Source organism: Stenella coeruleoalba (assembly GCF_951394435.1).
Source record: "Stenella coeruleoalba genome assembly, chromosome: 10".
Taxonomy (NCBI): Eukaryota; Metazoa; Chordata; class Mammalia; order Artiodactyla; family Delphinidae; genus Stenella; species Stenella coeruleoalba.
Window position 1 is genome coordinate 52,558,257 of NC_137156.1, and position 16,618 is coordinate 52,574,874.

Sequence of the window (16,618 nt, forward strand, 5' to 3'; positions counted from 1 at the left end):
CTGCCTCCTGGCCCTGACGATGTCAAGCTCCTCCTTTAAACCCTACAATGGCTTCTTCTGCCCTCAGGATTTAAGTTCTAATTCTTTGATATCATTTGTAAGGCCAATCATGATCAGGCAGTTCCTCTACCTCCCTACCTTCATTTCTCTCCATTTACCCTGCGCCTCATACTCTTTCCCTTATTCCTTCTCCCTTCCAACCATACTGAGCTCCTTTTAGTTCCTGAGCATGTCATCTGTCTCTGAATCTTAGTTGATACTCTTCCCTCTGCCTGGAAGAGCTCCTTTGTGTGCCGACCTGCCGCCAGCCCTTCACCTTGCCAACAGCACCTTTTTCTTCAGGCTTCAACAAAGATCTTACTTTATTTAAGAAGCCTTCCGTGAGCCCCCAAATCTGGGACAGAGGCTTTTTTTCTGGGCTGCCATAGTAAATTACACTGTAGGGTAATTACCTGTCAACTGGCCCTGTATCTCCCGCTAAATGTATGTAAGAGGGGAGGGACCTTGCCTCTCGTTTCATACTTCATCCCTGGGACCTAGCACCGCAACTGGCACACAGCAGGTGCTCAGTAAATACACACTGAATGAATGAGTAGTCAGATGAGTGTAAGATACAGAATCCCCAATTCCTGGCTCTGACTCCCCATGGGAACTTCGGGAAGTCTTTTTTAGTCTTGCTGTATCTCTTGTCCTCACTTATAATATGAAAATACACTACAGATTGTGGCAGTTTTAAAACCTGGCCCCCAACTTCTCTGACATTGTCTTACTGAGAGGTGAGGCCTATGTCCCCTCCCCTAGAATTTGGCCTCTGTGATTTCTTGACCAAAAGATCACATGACAGAAGTGATGCTGTGATTAATTTAGGGGTTCAAGTCTTAAGAAACTGGCAACTTTTGTTTCCTTTCCCTTGGGATGTTTGCTGGTAGGATGCAGGCACAAGGGGAAGCAGCTTTTGGGGAGGCCCACCCACGTGGAGAACACTCAGGCCTGCAGCCCACCAGCCAGCAGTGGGCACCGACTTGCCAGCGTGCGAATGAGCCAGCTTGGAAGTGGATCCTCCAGCCCCCTTTGACCGTGCACCCCATGTGGAGAGCGCCTCCCCCTCTGATTCTGCAGCTAAAGAAATGAATGTGGTTGCTTGGAGATCTAACCTTGGGATGCTTTGTTAAACAACAAGAAATAACCAGGCGGATGCTGAGACCTGCAAGTGGAGTGTTGCTGCCACCTGACATGCAGCATTGGCTTTGGGACCGGGTAGCAGGCAGGAGTCGAAAGGCCCTGGGAGGGTGTTAGGGACAGGGTAGGAGGCTGGTGGTGAGGGCTTAAGAGAACGAAGGAAAATGTTAGCTGGAGCCAAGAGAGTAAAGGAGACCCCAGTTATATAGGAAAGTTTGGAATAGTGTTGCTGTGCCTCCTGTAATGCAGAAAATCAGAAGTGTGCTGCGTGAACTCAATGACCTGGCTAAGGAGATTGCTAGGCTGAGTTTCTAAAGGGCTGCCTGGCTTCTCCTCGCTGCCTGGTGAGTTTTTACCAAGATACATGCATACCCCAGTTATGTTGTCAGGTGCTGTCTCCACGCACCGAATCGTATACACCCTGGGACTTCTCCAGGTCCCTCAAGAGTTCACACGTCCAATGAGATGGGCTAACTTGTCGTCCTCCAAGTTGTTTAACCCTCTTCTGGGTGACCCACAGGAGGCCAACCTCGGCAGCCCTGCTATCTTAGCTGACCAGGAGGGGGACTGGCAGAGGACCAGCCATCTCAGCACTGGATTGTCTCACTCCTCTGTCCTGGAGCTTCTCCCCTCCCCCACGACCTTCATTAAATCAATACACAAAAATGTTTATAATATATGTAAAAATGTAAAGCATAACCAACCTTCCTCTCCACTAGAACCACAATCCTGTATTTTGTGTTTCCTTCCCTTCTTTTCCCTTACAGGTATACTATGTATGTATATATCCCTGTTGATACATGTAATTTTGCATGATCTTTGTAGCCAGTCTAGAAAATAAATGACTACTCACTATGTCCATCCTGGCACAATATGTCATGCATCTCCGCTGATTGATAAATCCTGTATGATGTTGGGCAGAATGGGTCCACAGAACATCCAAGCAGTTCATTTTCATGCAGGTGCAGCTGCAGCATTGCGGAATGGGAGCGTCCATATAAAGAACAAATCTTTTAGGCAAAGGCTAAAAGTGAGCCGATCAGTTGGTGTCAATCTTGGCAAAGTATGTTGACTCCTCAAGTACATGAGTTCATTACTTAATTAGACAAACCTGTTTGGTAACACAAATGGCAAGGGGAAAAAAATGAATAAAGCTTGGATAGCCCATCCTCCACATCATTCCCGCTTTGGTATCTTTCCTGGCAAATAACTGAGAGCTAACCACCAGTGAGGAGTGGAGGGCATGCTCTGTCTCACTCATTCTAAGTAGTTCCTTGCCTAAGTATCATAAGTAACAGAGATAAATTTTTCATACAATGTAGAAGTGAAAACAAAAATAACAGTTAATCCTCTGGGCATCAAACTAATAAGCCTAGTATTTTTCTAGGTACTACAGTATTTGTTTCCTCAGCCAGTCTCCACTGATATTTTAGTTCTCTGGTTCTCAATCTTGAGTCCTTTTGCAATCACACCTTGAACTTCAAAAAATTTGAATGTTTTGTATCCCATTCCGGGAGATTCTGATGCAATTGGTCTGGGGTGCTGACTGGGCGTGGGGATTTTGAAAAGCTCCGGAGACTCAGAGCTGCAGCGGAGTTTCAGAAACCCTGGTTCACACCGCTTTGTCCTCCTCCTCAGGGTCCAGCGTGGCGCCTGGTGGAAAGTGATGCTCACAATGGATACACAGCGTCCCGTTTCTCAGGAAGGAGGGAAGCGTGGTCTCAGAACCGCAAACCTCCTGGTGTCCTGGGGCGAAGACCATGAGGAGGCCAGTCCTGCCAAGCCAGTGGGTGACGGCGACGCCGCCCGTGTCTAGGTCTCCCCCTCCCTAGAGCGCAGGTACTGTCCGGCCAAGTCCCAAAGGCCTCAGAAGATACACGGCCACCGCGAAGTTCGGCGGTGCCAGGTGGTTTCTTGTTTCCACAAGAGAGGCGGAAGCTGAAGAGGATGGGGTGGCCACTTCGAGCTCTGGACCAAGCCTGGTTGACTTCAGAGTCAATCCAGGCTCCTCTCTCGGCTCCAAATTGCAGCCCCGGCAGCTCTTCCCGAGAGGGTCGGAGTGGGGGGCACCTAGGCCAGCCGGGTCAGGACTGCTCCGCGGGGAGGCTAGTGCAGCCCCCGGCGCCCGGAGCGCGCGTCAGGTCGCAACCGCCCGGGGAAGCAAGGGGCGCGGCGGGAGCGTCGATCCAGGGGGCGCGGACTACAAGTCCCGACAGGCCTCGGGCAGGGCTGGGCGGTGCCGGAGCGGGGCCAGGGGCCAGCCGGGCCCGGGCGTGCGCGGTGGTTCTCGGGAGTGGCGGGGCGGGTCCTCCCGGCTGTCAGCTGTAGCCCTGTGCGCTCGGGCGGGGGTAGTAGCGGCCATTGGCCGACAGGCGGGAGGGGCGGGCTGCTGCGAGCCTCAGCTGGTTCAGGCCGAGCGGGAGGAGGCGGAGGCGGAGCGGGCGGCCGGCCAGGGAGGCGCGCGCCGGTCTGCTGCGTTCCGGCCTGGCCATGGCAGCGGCGCCCCTGAAAGTGTGCATCGTGGGCTCGGGGAACTGGTGAGCGACGGCGGGCCGGCGGCGCGGGCTGCGCCTGCGGGAAGCCCCTCTGCCGGACGTCCGAGGGCGCACGTCCCCGCCACGGCGTGGGCACCGGGCACCGCGCGTGGGGAGGCGGGGCGGGCGGCCTCGCGGCCGGGCTGGGCACCGCGCGTCCGGGGAGGCCGCGCTGAGGCACTGGGCTGGGAGGCCCTGGGCCCGCGTGCTCGCGGGGGCGACGCGGAGAGAGGGGCGGCGCACCGGCGGGCACCTGTCTGCGCTCGCGGCACTTCGCGGCGGGCGCACGGAGGCCACCTGCTCGCCATGCCCGGGGGGTTTGCGCAACATCCTCAGGGCGTTCTTCATTTCTCCTGGGCACATCGCCTGGGTCGAGGAGTTGGAGGAGGCTCGAGCGTTCTTGCTGGGGTTTCCGAATCGAGGAAACCGAGGCAGAGGGGACTGAAGGGCGCCTGCTATCCAGGTCGAGGGCGGGGCCGGCTCTGCCCTTCCAAGTGCGGGTCCCGCTCCGGCTTCTGTGAAGTCTACTATCTTAATAAAGTATCGAGAAGAAAATCCAAGTTCCTACAGGCCGGGCTCCCCCAGTAGCTCAGGGACTTTGGGAATTCTCCTTTGGGGGGATGTTTGCGCAGCTTTGCTTCTCCGATAGGCTTTATTTGACTTTAGCGTTTATAAAGCACTTTGTGCCAGGCGTTCTTGTAAGCGCTTTAAATGTCAGCTCTTTTAGTTACTTTTCTGAAACTTACACAGTGGGATTATTTGGTGTGTTTGGGTTACTGTAGAGGAAAGTGGACCGGGGGAGAGGAGGCAGAATATGGTATAGCATCTGATATTTTCAGTCTTTTTTCCACAGCTGCGCCCTATTTTTCCCACATCCGAGGGACTAGTATAGAATAGTTCAGAGTGATGTCCTTAAAGTCCTTGTGTTTTTTGGTGGCCGGACACTTACCACTGTTCAGGCTTCTAGGAGTCCTGCAGCAATTGGTACTAGTTACTTGGTCTCCGTCTTTAAGACTTGGCCCAGAAAGTACTTCTTGCAGGAAACCTTATCTGATTCTCCACTTTTCCATCCCAGCAAGGTGAGGGCCCTCTCCCTGTGCCTCTGTTGCTGACATCTGTCATTGCAAGGTGATGATTTATTTGATTATCTGTTTCCACTCCTCCCCTCCCAGCTCTTGAGAACAGCATCTACCTTAGTGCCGGGCATATGCTAAGTAAATACTAAATGAATGTCTAAAAACTAACTTTTTAATGTAAAAATGTAATTGTATATGATTTGGCAATAATTCACATTGTTTAAAAGGTACCAAAAACCCCACAAAAAACACAGTGAAACATCTCTCATTCACTCTTGTCTCCCAAGGTATCTCCTGGAAAAAAACCACTGTTATCAGTTTCTTCTGTTCTTTCTGGAAGAATTCTATCAGATGCAAGCGAATGTTTACATATGTTCTTTTATCTCTCTGCCCTGCAAATACTAGGATATTATGCACTTTTCTGTAAACTTTTTTTTTCAACCAACAACAGAATGTTCTGTCCCACATGTAATGGAGTTGGTACCTGCCCACTGCAGAGCTTCGTATGGACTTTCAGCTGGACTTTGCCAGTTCTGATCCCAAGGTCACTTGAGTGAAATGTCAGGTACCTTGTGGGCCGTGAGACTGAAAAAGCGCCCATTCAGCGCATGTTCTTTAACATTAGTTTCCTCTTCTGTAAGAGGCCACAGAACCACAGATGACAGCACCTCTTCCTCCTTTGCAAGGTGCAGAAGTGGCATGGCTGGGCTACGCCAGATATGGGCCTGAAACAAGAGTTGTGAAGTGACCCTCCTGGGGCCCTGCCCCTCCATCCCCCCTCCCCCCGCTGGCCCCATGCCCCCGGCTTCCCGCAGCTTCTCTCTGATGTACTTGACTTTTTCTTGGCTCACTCCAGCCCAAGGAAATGGAGTAGAACTTGGCTAGTGACACTGGAGCAGAGCAATTGAGAAATGTGCCGATGGTCTGGGCTGGCTGCCGGTTCTGTTAATGATGGGATCAGACTGGAACAGTCATTGGCTTCCTTGTCGCTGCCCTGGGTGCAGAGCCATGCTAGTCCTAGAGAGAGGCTCACGACCTCCCCAGAGAGATTCAGGAACTTAGGGACAGAAAAGGACACAGAGAGGCTGCCCAGGGGCCCACTGAGTGTTCAGCTCTGGTCAAAGACATTTGACTGTCTGCTCCATGCAGATATGGTGGTTTTTCCAGGGATAGGAACACAAGTGGACACCATCTCTTCCTTCACGTCACAGATAGATAAGGATATGGAAGATAAATTCAAAAGAAGTACAAAGTTGAATGAAATATCTGTAACAAGATTAGACATTTTAGATTGTTTCTTTGGTTTCTGTTCTGAATTTTTTTTTTTTTTCCTCACGTGGCATGCAAGATCTTAGTTCCCCAATCAGGGATTGAACCCGTGTCCCCTGCAGTGGAAGCACGGAATCTTAACCACTGGACCGCCAAGGAAGTCCAAGAGTAGACGTTTTAAATAGTGTTTTTAGTAATGTTTCTTAAAATGTGTCCAAAGACAACTTGCATCAGAATTAGCACTGAAGCTAGACTTGCTGAATCATATTCCCTGAGAGTGAAACAGATTTTTCCCTAAGAGATTTTAGCCTTCTGCTGATTTTAAAACAGGTTACCAAAAGACGGACCCTTCCAGATGCTCAGGAATAGGAACTTACTTAAGCAGTGTTTACATTTGGGACTTTTTTTTAAAAGAAATTTATTTATTTATTTGCTGTGTTGGGTCTTTGTTGCTGCGCCCGGGCTTTGGTTGCAGAGAGCGGGGGCTACTCTTTGTTGCGGTGCATGGACTTCTCGTGGTGGCTTCTCTTGTTGTGGAGCACGGGTTCTAGGCACGCGGGCTTCAGTAGTTGTGGCGCACAGGCTTAGTTGCTCCGTGGCATGTGGGATCATCCCGAACCAGGGATCTTATCCGTGTCCCCTGCATTGGCAGGCGGATTCTTAACCACTGCGCCACCAGGGAAGTCCCTACATTTGGGACTTTGAAGCAGCTCAGAATGCTTATGGAAATAATGATGTTACATCTGTAGCTAAAAGGTGGGTCTAAAGCTCACATTGGTGCGTCCCCCAATGTAAATAATCATAGTTGCTATGCAGATACTTGAAGACTGACGGGCCTGTCCCGCCCTCCCTCACCTCTTTTCCTCTAGACGGTGGGAGAGAGGAGGCCAAGGGGGCCTCTTGCATCCAGCTGAGTCCTGTTGTGCTGCCCCCTGTGAGGATGCAGGGAGGTGCTTCCTAAGCGGCATGGCTTTTCTTGGTCCTGGTGACTCACAATAGCAACAGAAAGGAAAAAACAAGCTTCTTAGGTTCCTCCGAAGATGAAACAAAGTTCCTTCACCAGAACCTTGGGAAGGGCACCCAGACACAGTGCAAGATGCAGCTCTAGAACTAAAACCTCAGGGTTGTATTTGCAGTCTAAGTCCAGAAACACCCCACACCTCCTTGGGAGGCCGGGTCAGGCAGCGGTGGAAGGAGGCACTCGGGATTCCTACCCCCTGGGTTTCTGGCCCCATCAAGTTCTAGGTCCTTGAGCAAACTGCTTCTCTCCAAGAATCATTGCTCCTGACATGGGTACTTGCTGTCTAGGATCATGGTGAGGATGAAATGAGATGATCTGAGAGAATGCAAAGTGACTAGCACCCAGCAGTTGTCAGCTAATGAAAAAATGCTGTCTGTGTTAGTTCCATCATCCTTGACCAGAGCCATCACAAAACAGACCTTTTCAAGGTCAGTGGTTAATAAAGTGGAATTAAAACCCAGATCCTTCTAACTCCAATGTCCATGTTTCTATAAATTCTTAGCATTTTCAGTGAGAAGTGTACTTTTACCAATGCCAATCACAAAATGCTAAGGAATAGAGGCAGAAGAAGGGAGAAGATAAAAGAGCAGGAGGTGTTTCCAGGAGTTATCTTTTGCCCTTGTTTTCAGCACAGCTTGACTCCTGGGACTGAAAGTCAGGGAGAGCTTTGGCCTACTTTGCACCGATGAGTGAAGCTGGACATGTGGCTGACCCTTTTTGTCCTGTTGGAAACATCTGAATGCAGCCTGGCAGCTCTTCATCCCCCAGTGTCATCGTTTTTGACTGTGCTGCTCAGTGCCTGTGATGATTCTTGCTCTACCCCCACGTGGAGAGCTCGAAACAGTTTAGGCATCTGCGTGTTAGCTCCTCTGAGGTCAGAACGACCCCTTCCTGGTCCACAGGCGACGCTGACACACCTCTACTGTGGAAGCTGGAGGGAGAGGTAGTGGCGGTTCGGGCTGACCTGGGAGGAGACCCATTTCCCTCAGGAGCCAGGCTGAGGACACCTGCCAGGCTGATCCGCACACCTGTTTCTGTTGTTGTGCAGTGTATACATCACAGCTATATTGGGGATGAGTCTGATTTTCATATCTTAGCCCTCTTTCACCTCTTTCATCATTCTTCACTTCCTCCCCTCCCTTAAGGGGGATAATCATAACAGTTACCACTTAGGGTCATTTTCTGTGTCTGGGATGTGCATTATTTCATTTAAATCTCATAACAAGTCTATGCGGTACTACTATTATTCCTATTTTAGGTGACAAAACTGAGATTAGAAAACTTTTCAAGGTCAGTGGTTAATAAGGTGGAGTTGAAACCCAGATCTCTCTAACTCCAATGTCCGTGTTTCTATAAATTCTTATCATTTTTAGTGAGAAGCATACTTTTACCTGAGAACAAATCCCATCATCACAAAAATACTGAGTAGCTTACCCTCCCAAAAATGTCTAGTATAACAATATTTCCACTTAAGAAAAATCAAATTGAAATGAGGTCTTAAAAATCATCCTGGAGAGACTTCCCTGGCAGTCCAGTGTGTAGGACTCTGTGCTTTCACTGCTTGCGGCACGGGTTCGATCCCTGGTTGGGAAACTAAGATCCTGCGTGCCTTGCAGTGTGGCCAAAAAAAAACAAACAAACAAACATCCTGTTCAGTTTCCCTCCAAAGGAGGCATCCCATTTCTTGTAGACATGACATGATCATAGTTTACTGTTTTTAAGGCACCTGATCTTAAAATTAATCTAGTAAATTAATTATTAGAAAAGTCTTATATTTGAGAGGAGAATCTGTCACCTCCAGCTTCTACCCATTAGTCTGTGAGCAGCGCTGAGGCGAGCCTACTCTTTTTTTTTTTTTTTTTCCTGGCTGCGTTGGGTCTTTGTTGCTGTGTGGGGGCTTTCTCCAGTTGCGGCAAGTGGGGACCACTCTTCGCTGCAGTGGCAGGCCTCTCATTGTGGTGGCTTCTCTTGTTGCGGAGCACAGGCTCCAGGCAAGTGGGCTTCAGTAGCTGTGGCTTGCGAGCTCTGGAGTGCAGGCTCAGTAGTTGTGGCGCACGGGCTCAGTCCCTCCATGGCATGTGGGATCTTCCCAGACCAGGACTCGAACCCGTGTCCCCTGCGTTGGCAGGTGGATTCTTAACCACTGCACCACCAGAGGAAGCCGAGCCCACTCTTTTCTAAAACATGTCCCATTGGATAGAAGAGTCACATGTCCCCTAAATCTTCCCTGTCACAGGCCAAGTAGTATCTCCAAGCCTCTCAATCCTTGCTGGTGGCAAGTTGTGTCTGGGGTCGTCAACCATCCAGGTCTTTCTCCTTCCCCACATCTCTAACTCCCAGGCTTGATGATGTCAGGAACTAAGCCAGAAGTCCCCCGACTCCTTTAAGGTTATCCTAGTGGCACTTTGCCATCATTCTACTTTGGGGCTCAGTTCCTTCCACAGTTGGGTGCTAGGAACTTCATTGATTATCTGTTGCTGCCCCAGTATCTCCCCTGAAACTTAATGGCTTCAAACAGCAATCATTGATTAGCTCCTGATTCTGGGGGTCAGCAGTTTGGGCTAAGCAGGGAGAGTCTTCTGCTGGTCTCACCTGGGCTCACTCATAAGGCAGCGGTCAGGTGTTTAGTGGACTGGGGCTCTTGGTCCTCGATGCCCCCTTTCACAGTGGGCAGGCTTTGGCCAGGCTAATGGGGGCGACTGGCCACGTGTCTATCTTTCTGCAGCAGGCGAGCTTGGGCTTCTCCATGTCGTGGCTGGATTCCAACTTCAAGAGAGAGTTCATGTAAATTCCTCACATAAGTGGAATCATACAGTAATTGTCCTTTTTGTAACTGGCTTATTTCACTTAGTATAATGTCCTCAAGGTTCACTTCTTTTTGTAGCATGTGCCAAAATTTCTTTCCTTTTTAAGGCTGAATTGATAGTCCACGGTATGAATATACCAGCTTTTGTTTATTTGTTCAATCCATCAGTGGACACTTGGGTTGCTTCCACCTTTTGGCTGTTGTGAGTAATTCTGCTATGAACATTGGTGTACAAATATCTCTTTAAGATTCTGCTTTCAAATCTTTTGGGTATATGCCCAGAAGGGGAATTGCTGGATCATATGGTAATTCTATCTTTAGGTTTTTGAGGAACCACTGTATTGTTTTCCATAGCAGTTACACCATTTTATATTCCCACCAGCAGAGCACAAGGGTTCCAGTTTCTGCACATTCTAACCCTTGTTTTTCTTTTGTTTTAATATAGTAGCCACACTAACAGGTGTGAGGCGGTATGTATTTTGTTAATCGCATGTGATGCATATGATCGTATGGCATATACAATTTTGCATCCTGTTTTTTGTTAAATGTAACATTCTATTTGAAGCTTTTCCTCTGCAGTTTGGATTTTGATAGACAGAAAGACTGTTTTCATCTGCTTCTCCCCCTCCTTTTTTTCTCTATGTGAAGTTGTTCACATTGATCTTTTTTCCTCTGTGGTTGCTATCTTTGATTTTTAACTTATAAAGCTTCCCTATCCAGAGATCAAATAAACATTCACCAAGTTGAATCTATTTTTAAAATACTTTATTTTTCACATTTGCATCTAATACTCTGGCATTTGATTGTACTTTAAAAGCCCTTTAACTGCAAAGAATTACACAAAATGTTAACAGTGGTTCTCCCTGAGTGGTAAGATGATAAATTTTTTTTGTCTTTCATGTATTGCTTTTATGAATAAGAAAGTCGATGTTATTTAAACCAAAACTGATCACCCTCTTCCCTTGGATCCACACGTAGGATCAGCTCTGGGCACGGGATGGGGAGAATCTAGCTGCACCCTTGTTTGTTCTCCCTAGAGAGTTTCCTCCTTGGTAAAAGAGGGATGGTCTGTGGCGTCCTTTCTGTGCCAGTAAGCTCCTGCACCCCATGCAGTTCTGGGAATTGTCAACCTGACTTGATAGGCATCCTGTTCCTTGGCTGATTAAAATGTCACATCTTTTTAGAGAGGAAGAGGTGAGTGAATGCCAAGGGGCTGGGGGAAGGGGGGTGTTGCCAGTGGAGGTTAGGACCTCCAGCAGGTGAGTGTCTGTCCAGCTGGGACCCAAGGAGGGAGAGCAGAGTGGTGAAGACATGGCCTGGGCTGCGGATCTCTCCTCTTCCACTGACTACCAGTGTGATCCCGGGAGTTCAGTGTCTTCACTTGAAAAATGGGGATCGTGATAGTCCCTGTCTCAGAGGGTTGCTAAGGCTTAAAACAGATAATGTGGGTAAAGCATTGAAAACAGTACTCTGGTGGTAATCAGATTGCGATACCTAAATGTATCAGACGAAGGGGTTATACCCCTTCAGTTTATACAATGTTATTTGTCAATTACATGTCAATCAAAAAACAAAAAGCAAACAAACAGTGCCTGACACCTGGTAGTCAGCAAACCCCTACCCTCTGCCTCTTGCCCCATCCTTCCCTCTCCCCTTCCCCTTCCTCTGCTCCTTTCTCAGCCTCCTCTCCCTGTCTCCCCCTGCTGCTCATAACCTCTCCCCTCCCCCTTCCTCCACCTCCCACCAGGTGTGGACTCTGGGTAAAAGCAGAGGACAGTCTCCATGCCCCCCCCCCCCCCCCCCCCGGTTCCTGCACCTTTGCTCCACGGGCCCTTCCCTCTGGCTCGAATTCTCCCTCACCCCAACCTTAGACTTACCAGCTTTATCCCCTGTGTCCTCTGTGCCCGGCACAGTGTCTGCATGGCACAGGTGCTTAATGTGTATTCTCAACAAAATGATTCTACTCTACCCCTCAGCAAACAGGAATTAGTAGAAAGTGTGGGCTTTGGAAACAGATCTGGGCCAGAACTGCTGGCTCTACATGGACAGCGTGACCGGGTGACTTATTCATTCTCTCTGAGCCTCTACTTCTTCATCTGTAAAGTGGGGATAACGTGGCTGCTGGAAAGATGAAATGAGCTCTTGTGTCAAATACCCAGTGTGTACCCAGCTGGCACTGGGTCGTGATTTCCCACCCTAAGTCCCTTTTAAATTTTGTTGGCATAATATTGCTGAGGTTACAAACTAGTCTGTACTTTGAGGCCCAAGACTTGTTGATAAGTAATTCATGATTCCATGGGAAATGTGATATTATACTCCGGAGTAAAGACCCAAGACTGGCCGTCAGCCGTCCTGAGTCCCCCTCCCAGTTCTGCCACTACCTGGTTGAGTAACCCAAGGTCAGAGTGACCGAGCCTCCTGTGTCGTGTCTTAATCTGCCAGGTGGAGGTTTAGATGGAACTAAACCTTCTTTAAACTGCCCTTTTCGCTTTTGTTTTGCTTATTCACTTAGACTTTCTTTAAAAGTTGACTTTAAAAGAAAACTTTATATCACCACTCCAAAGACCAGAAGTAGAAGGTAACAGCAGCCACCAATAGAATGGAAACAAAACAGTATTATAAAACCCTTGCCAGATACTGGTCCCTGCCAAGGCTCTGCGTGGAGGCCGCCTCATACTTTGGGAAGAAGGGAAATTCACACAGGCTGGGGAGCTGGGAAACACCGCAACACTCACATGAGACATTCGGCGCTCTCTCAGGGAGGCCAGGAGAGTTGAAAAGGGCACACATGCGTCATTGTCACTTGGTGCTGTGTGTGCGTGTGGGGGGGGGGGGGCAAGCGCTCAGCCATTGGGGCTACCTCTGGCCCCCACTCCTCACTTGGGGGAGAACCGGACTCATCGCAGACCTGGCCTTTAGTAGATGGACGAGCTGGCAGGTGGAGCAATGGCTGCTTGTGCCCTTGACCCAGCCGTGTTAACGATCTGTGCCTGACCAGGCTGGAACAGTTACAGGACAGCCCCTGAAACAAGGAGACGCCACCACCGTGGCCATGGGACCCCAGCCCCGACCATGGCTGAGCCACACACAAACTGCCTCCATGGACTGGACTGGACGCAGTATTTTTCTTTTATTTTAGGCTCAGTTCTAATGTATCTGTGCATGTTTTTAGACTGGTCCTCTGTAGGCCAGGCATCTTTTTAGGACAGGGTTTTCACTTATATGTGGATTTTATGTAGTTGCCTTCAAACACACGGGTTCTTCCAAAACACTCCCTTTGCTATTTGATCCTGTTCCTTACACATATGTGACAAACACATTTAGTACCATTTCAGAGCCACAAAGGAGTTTTGGGTATGGATTATACTTAAAAACAAAAACAACTTTATTCAGGTGTAATTGAAACACAGAAAACTCAGACATACTTAATATTTGATGGGTTTGGAGATAGGGATACACCCATGAAACCATCACCACAATCAAGGTAATAAACATCCATCACCTCCAAGAGTTTCCTCCTGCCCCCATCTCCCCATTTTTGGTGGTAAGAATATTCAGTACTATGTTAGCTATGGGCTTGTCGTATAGAATATATAGCCTTTATTATGTTGAGGTGAATTATATACTTTTGAGGTTTTATAAACAACACAGAAAAGGTGGACAGCAAAGAAAATCCTTGGTTCAAATGGAGATAGTACTGAAAGAGATTAAAGCAGAACAAATTAAAGTGTTTTCATTTCTGGTCTCCCAAAAAATATATTATTGTATAAGTTATATAGAAAGAACAAGACTAGGCCTTATAGGCATTAGAATCTTTTTGTTCATCTCCCTGGATTTTTTTGGCTGAGTTGGGTCTTCTTTGCTGCGTGGGGGCTTTCTCTAGTTGCGGTGAGCAGGGGCTACTCTTCGTTGTGGTGCACGGGCTTCTCATTGCAGTGGCTTCTCTTGTTGCAGAACGTGGGCTCTAGGCGCGCGGGCTTCACTAGTTGTGGCACACGGGCTCTAGAGTACAGGCTCAGTAGTTGTGGTGCACGGGATTAGCTGCTCCGCGGCATGTGGGATCTTCCTGGACCAGGGCTCAAACCCGTATCCCCTAGCATTAGCAGGAGGATTCTTAACCACTGCGCCACCAGAGAAGTCCCTCCCTGGATTCATTCTTGAATTGAATTTCATGCTTCTTCCCGGTGTCCATCTCCTCCCTTCCCTCCCCTCCCCCATCCATGAGTGGCAGATCCAATAGCTTGGCCCAGAATTACCTGGAGTTACCTCAGCGTTGCTGAGTCTGATGCATCCCTTAGCTACCACTGCAAAACAGCCCACCCTCTGCCATCTCGGTGCTGAAAATAACAAGCACATGTTGTTGCTTGTGCATCTCTGGATCAGCTGGTTAGTTCTTGGCTTGGCCCGGCTCCCTCACGTGTCTGTGATTAGCTCAGTGTTGGCTGGAAGCTCTGCTTTGCCTGCTTTTCCCATCCCTGATGCATGAAGCCCTTTTTGCTTCTCTGCAGAGGTATGGTCTTCCTCAGCACCGTTCCCATGTCTTCTCCCTGGACCCCAGCCAGGTCTGTCCACCGTGGTTCCCTCAGCTGAACGCTGGGCAGGCGAGCCTTCCCATGGATTACCTGGGTTGCATCTGAGTCCTTTATGTTAAAAGTCCCTCGCAGTTTACCCTTCTAATCTCGTGTCCCTCATTCCCTTTCACCTCTTATCACACACAGGATTGTGAATTTTTTACCTTGTTCATCTCTCAACTGGGTGGGAAGCTTTTGAGAGCTGTGCCTTTTATATCACCAGCATCTAGCCCAAGGTGTTATGTGCAAAAATAATTGGTGATAATGCCAAGTCTCCCAGGTAATTCTGTTGTGCAGCCAAAGATAAACATAAGGATAACTGTCTCCAATCTGTTCTTCTGCATCAGCTTGGTCCCACCCCCTTTCCGTCATCACCCCTTACTCCATTTCACAAATTGTCTGTATCGTTAGGAAAAATCATTAGAAAAAATAATGAATGCCCTGACACGTGAATTCTCAAGGTGCTCTTTACCATTCTTTCCTTTGCTCCTCACACCAGGAAAGTTATCTAAGAAACTATTTCTCTGTTCAGATTCCTGTAAAAGAACTTGATTGGTTCAGCCGGGATTAGGTACCACCCGCGGCCCAATCAGTGTGCACTCAACACACCTGTGAGATGGGCAAGGTACCCGCTGACCATGATCACCTCTGCCACGGGGACCAGCCGCACACCCGCGGCTCTTGTGCAGAGGACTGGCGTTAACTAGCATCTTCTCTTCCCCTGTGGGAAAGCCTATTGGAGACTGATTCATTACCAGAAAAGGTTTGGTGAATAGAGATGCAGAAAAAAGGGAGCTTTTAGAGGCCTCTGGGTGTCTTCTGGGGGGACCCATGCCCTTGCTCTGTTCCTTTTCTGGAATCCACTTGGGGCTTGTCTTTCCTTTATGACTGCACATGGAGCCTGTTGCAGTTCACCAGAACACAGCTTATTCTACGGTAGCTGCATGTTGATCTTGATGGATTTGAAATATAGCCTAGTTGCTTCGGAGACTTCATGAACGCTTGAAGTGTTATTTTTATGCCATCTTTCAGGTGGATTTCTCTTCCTTCTGTGATACTCTCTTCCAAGATAGGTTGGTGCTTACTAGTTTCAAGGGGTGGTGCTTTCTGACCTTGTAGCAAATTCTGGGGCTTTCCTGATCATGGGGTGGTATTTCCAAGTGAAAACAACTAAGTTTCAAACAGTTTGGACTTCCCTGGTGGCGCAGTGGTTAAGAATCAGCCTGCCAATGCAGGGGACATGGGTTTGAGCCCTGGTCTGGGAAGATTCCACATGCCACGGAGCAACTAAGCCCATGTGCCACAACTACTGAGTCTGTGCTCTAGAGCCAACGAGCCACAACTGCTGAAGCCCACATGCCTAGAGCCCGTGCTCTGCAACAAGAGAAGCCACCGCAATGAGAAGCCCACGCACTGCAACGAAGAGTAGCCCCTGCTCGCCACAACTGGAGAAAGCCTGCACGCAGCAACGAAGACCCAATGCAGCCAAAAACAAACAAATAAATAAATAAATTTATTAAAAAACCAAACGAACAAACAGCTTGCGGCTGAGACGACATCACATCTGAGTTCTAAGCTCAGTGCTTGAATCAGAACGCAAGTCTCCTGAAATACAATCTAGTGCTTTTTCTCTTCTGCTCGAGTGAGTGTTTTCTTTTCCACTGTTTCTTTTGCAGGGGTTCAGCTGTTGCAAAAATAATTGGTGATAATGTCAAGAAACTTCAGAAGTTTGCCTCCACGGTCAAGATGTGGGTCTTTGAAGAAACGGTTAATGGGAGAAAACTGACAGACATCATAAATAATGACCATGAAAATGTAAAATATCTCCCTGGACACAAGCTGCCAGAAAACGTGGTAAGACTTTGGTTAATTCTAAAAGTTACATTCAGCTGAGTTAGCACTTGGGACGTGGGGAGATGGGAAACCTGCTTCCCCGGTCTCCTGTTCCTCTCTACCACCAGGTTCATTGCTTGGTCCGTTTTGGTTTTCCTGACTCTGAACGTGGGCCTTGTGTTAGTTTGCTGGAGCTGCCATAACAAAGTACGATAGACTGGGTGGCTTAAACAACAGAAATTAATTTTCTCACACATCTGGAGGCTTCACGTTGTCTGGAGGAAGAAATTTTCCTCTACCCTTCTAGGTTCTTCTGTCTGGTCTGAGAA

At 48.6% G+C, this 16,618-nt stretch overlaps 1 protein-coding gene across 3 annotated transcripts in view; it reads left to right on the forward strand.

Annotated features, from left to right (window-relative positions):
- Positions 1–3,555: 3,555 nt before the first annotated feature.
- GPD1L (glycerol-3-phosphate dehydrogenase 1 like) overlaps positions 3,556–16,618 on the forward strand; it is a 56,781-nt gene continuing 43,718 nt past the window's right edge. For 2 of the 3 annotated variants that reach the window (XM_079935435.1, XM_079935437.1), the window contains exons 1-2: positions 3,556–3,716; positions 16,133–16,310. In XM_079935435.1, the coding sequence (XP_079791561.1) occupies positions 3,670–3,716; positions 16,133–16,310 (225 nt within the window). In that variant the 5' untranslated portion in view covers positions 3,556–3,669. The remainder of the gene's footprint in view (positions 3,717–16,132; positions 16,311–16,618) is intronic. The other variant, XM_079935436.1, reaches the window with a different exon arrangement.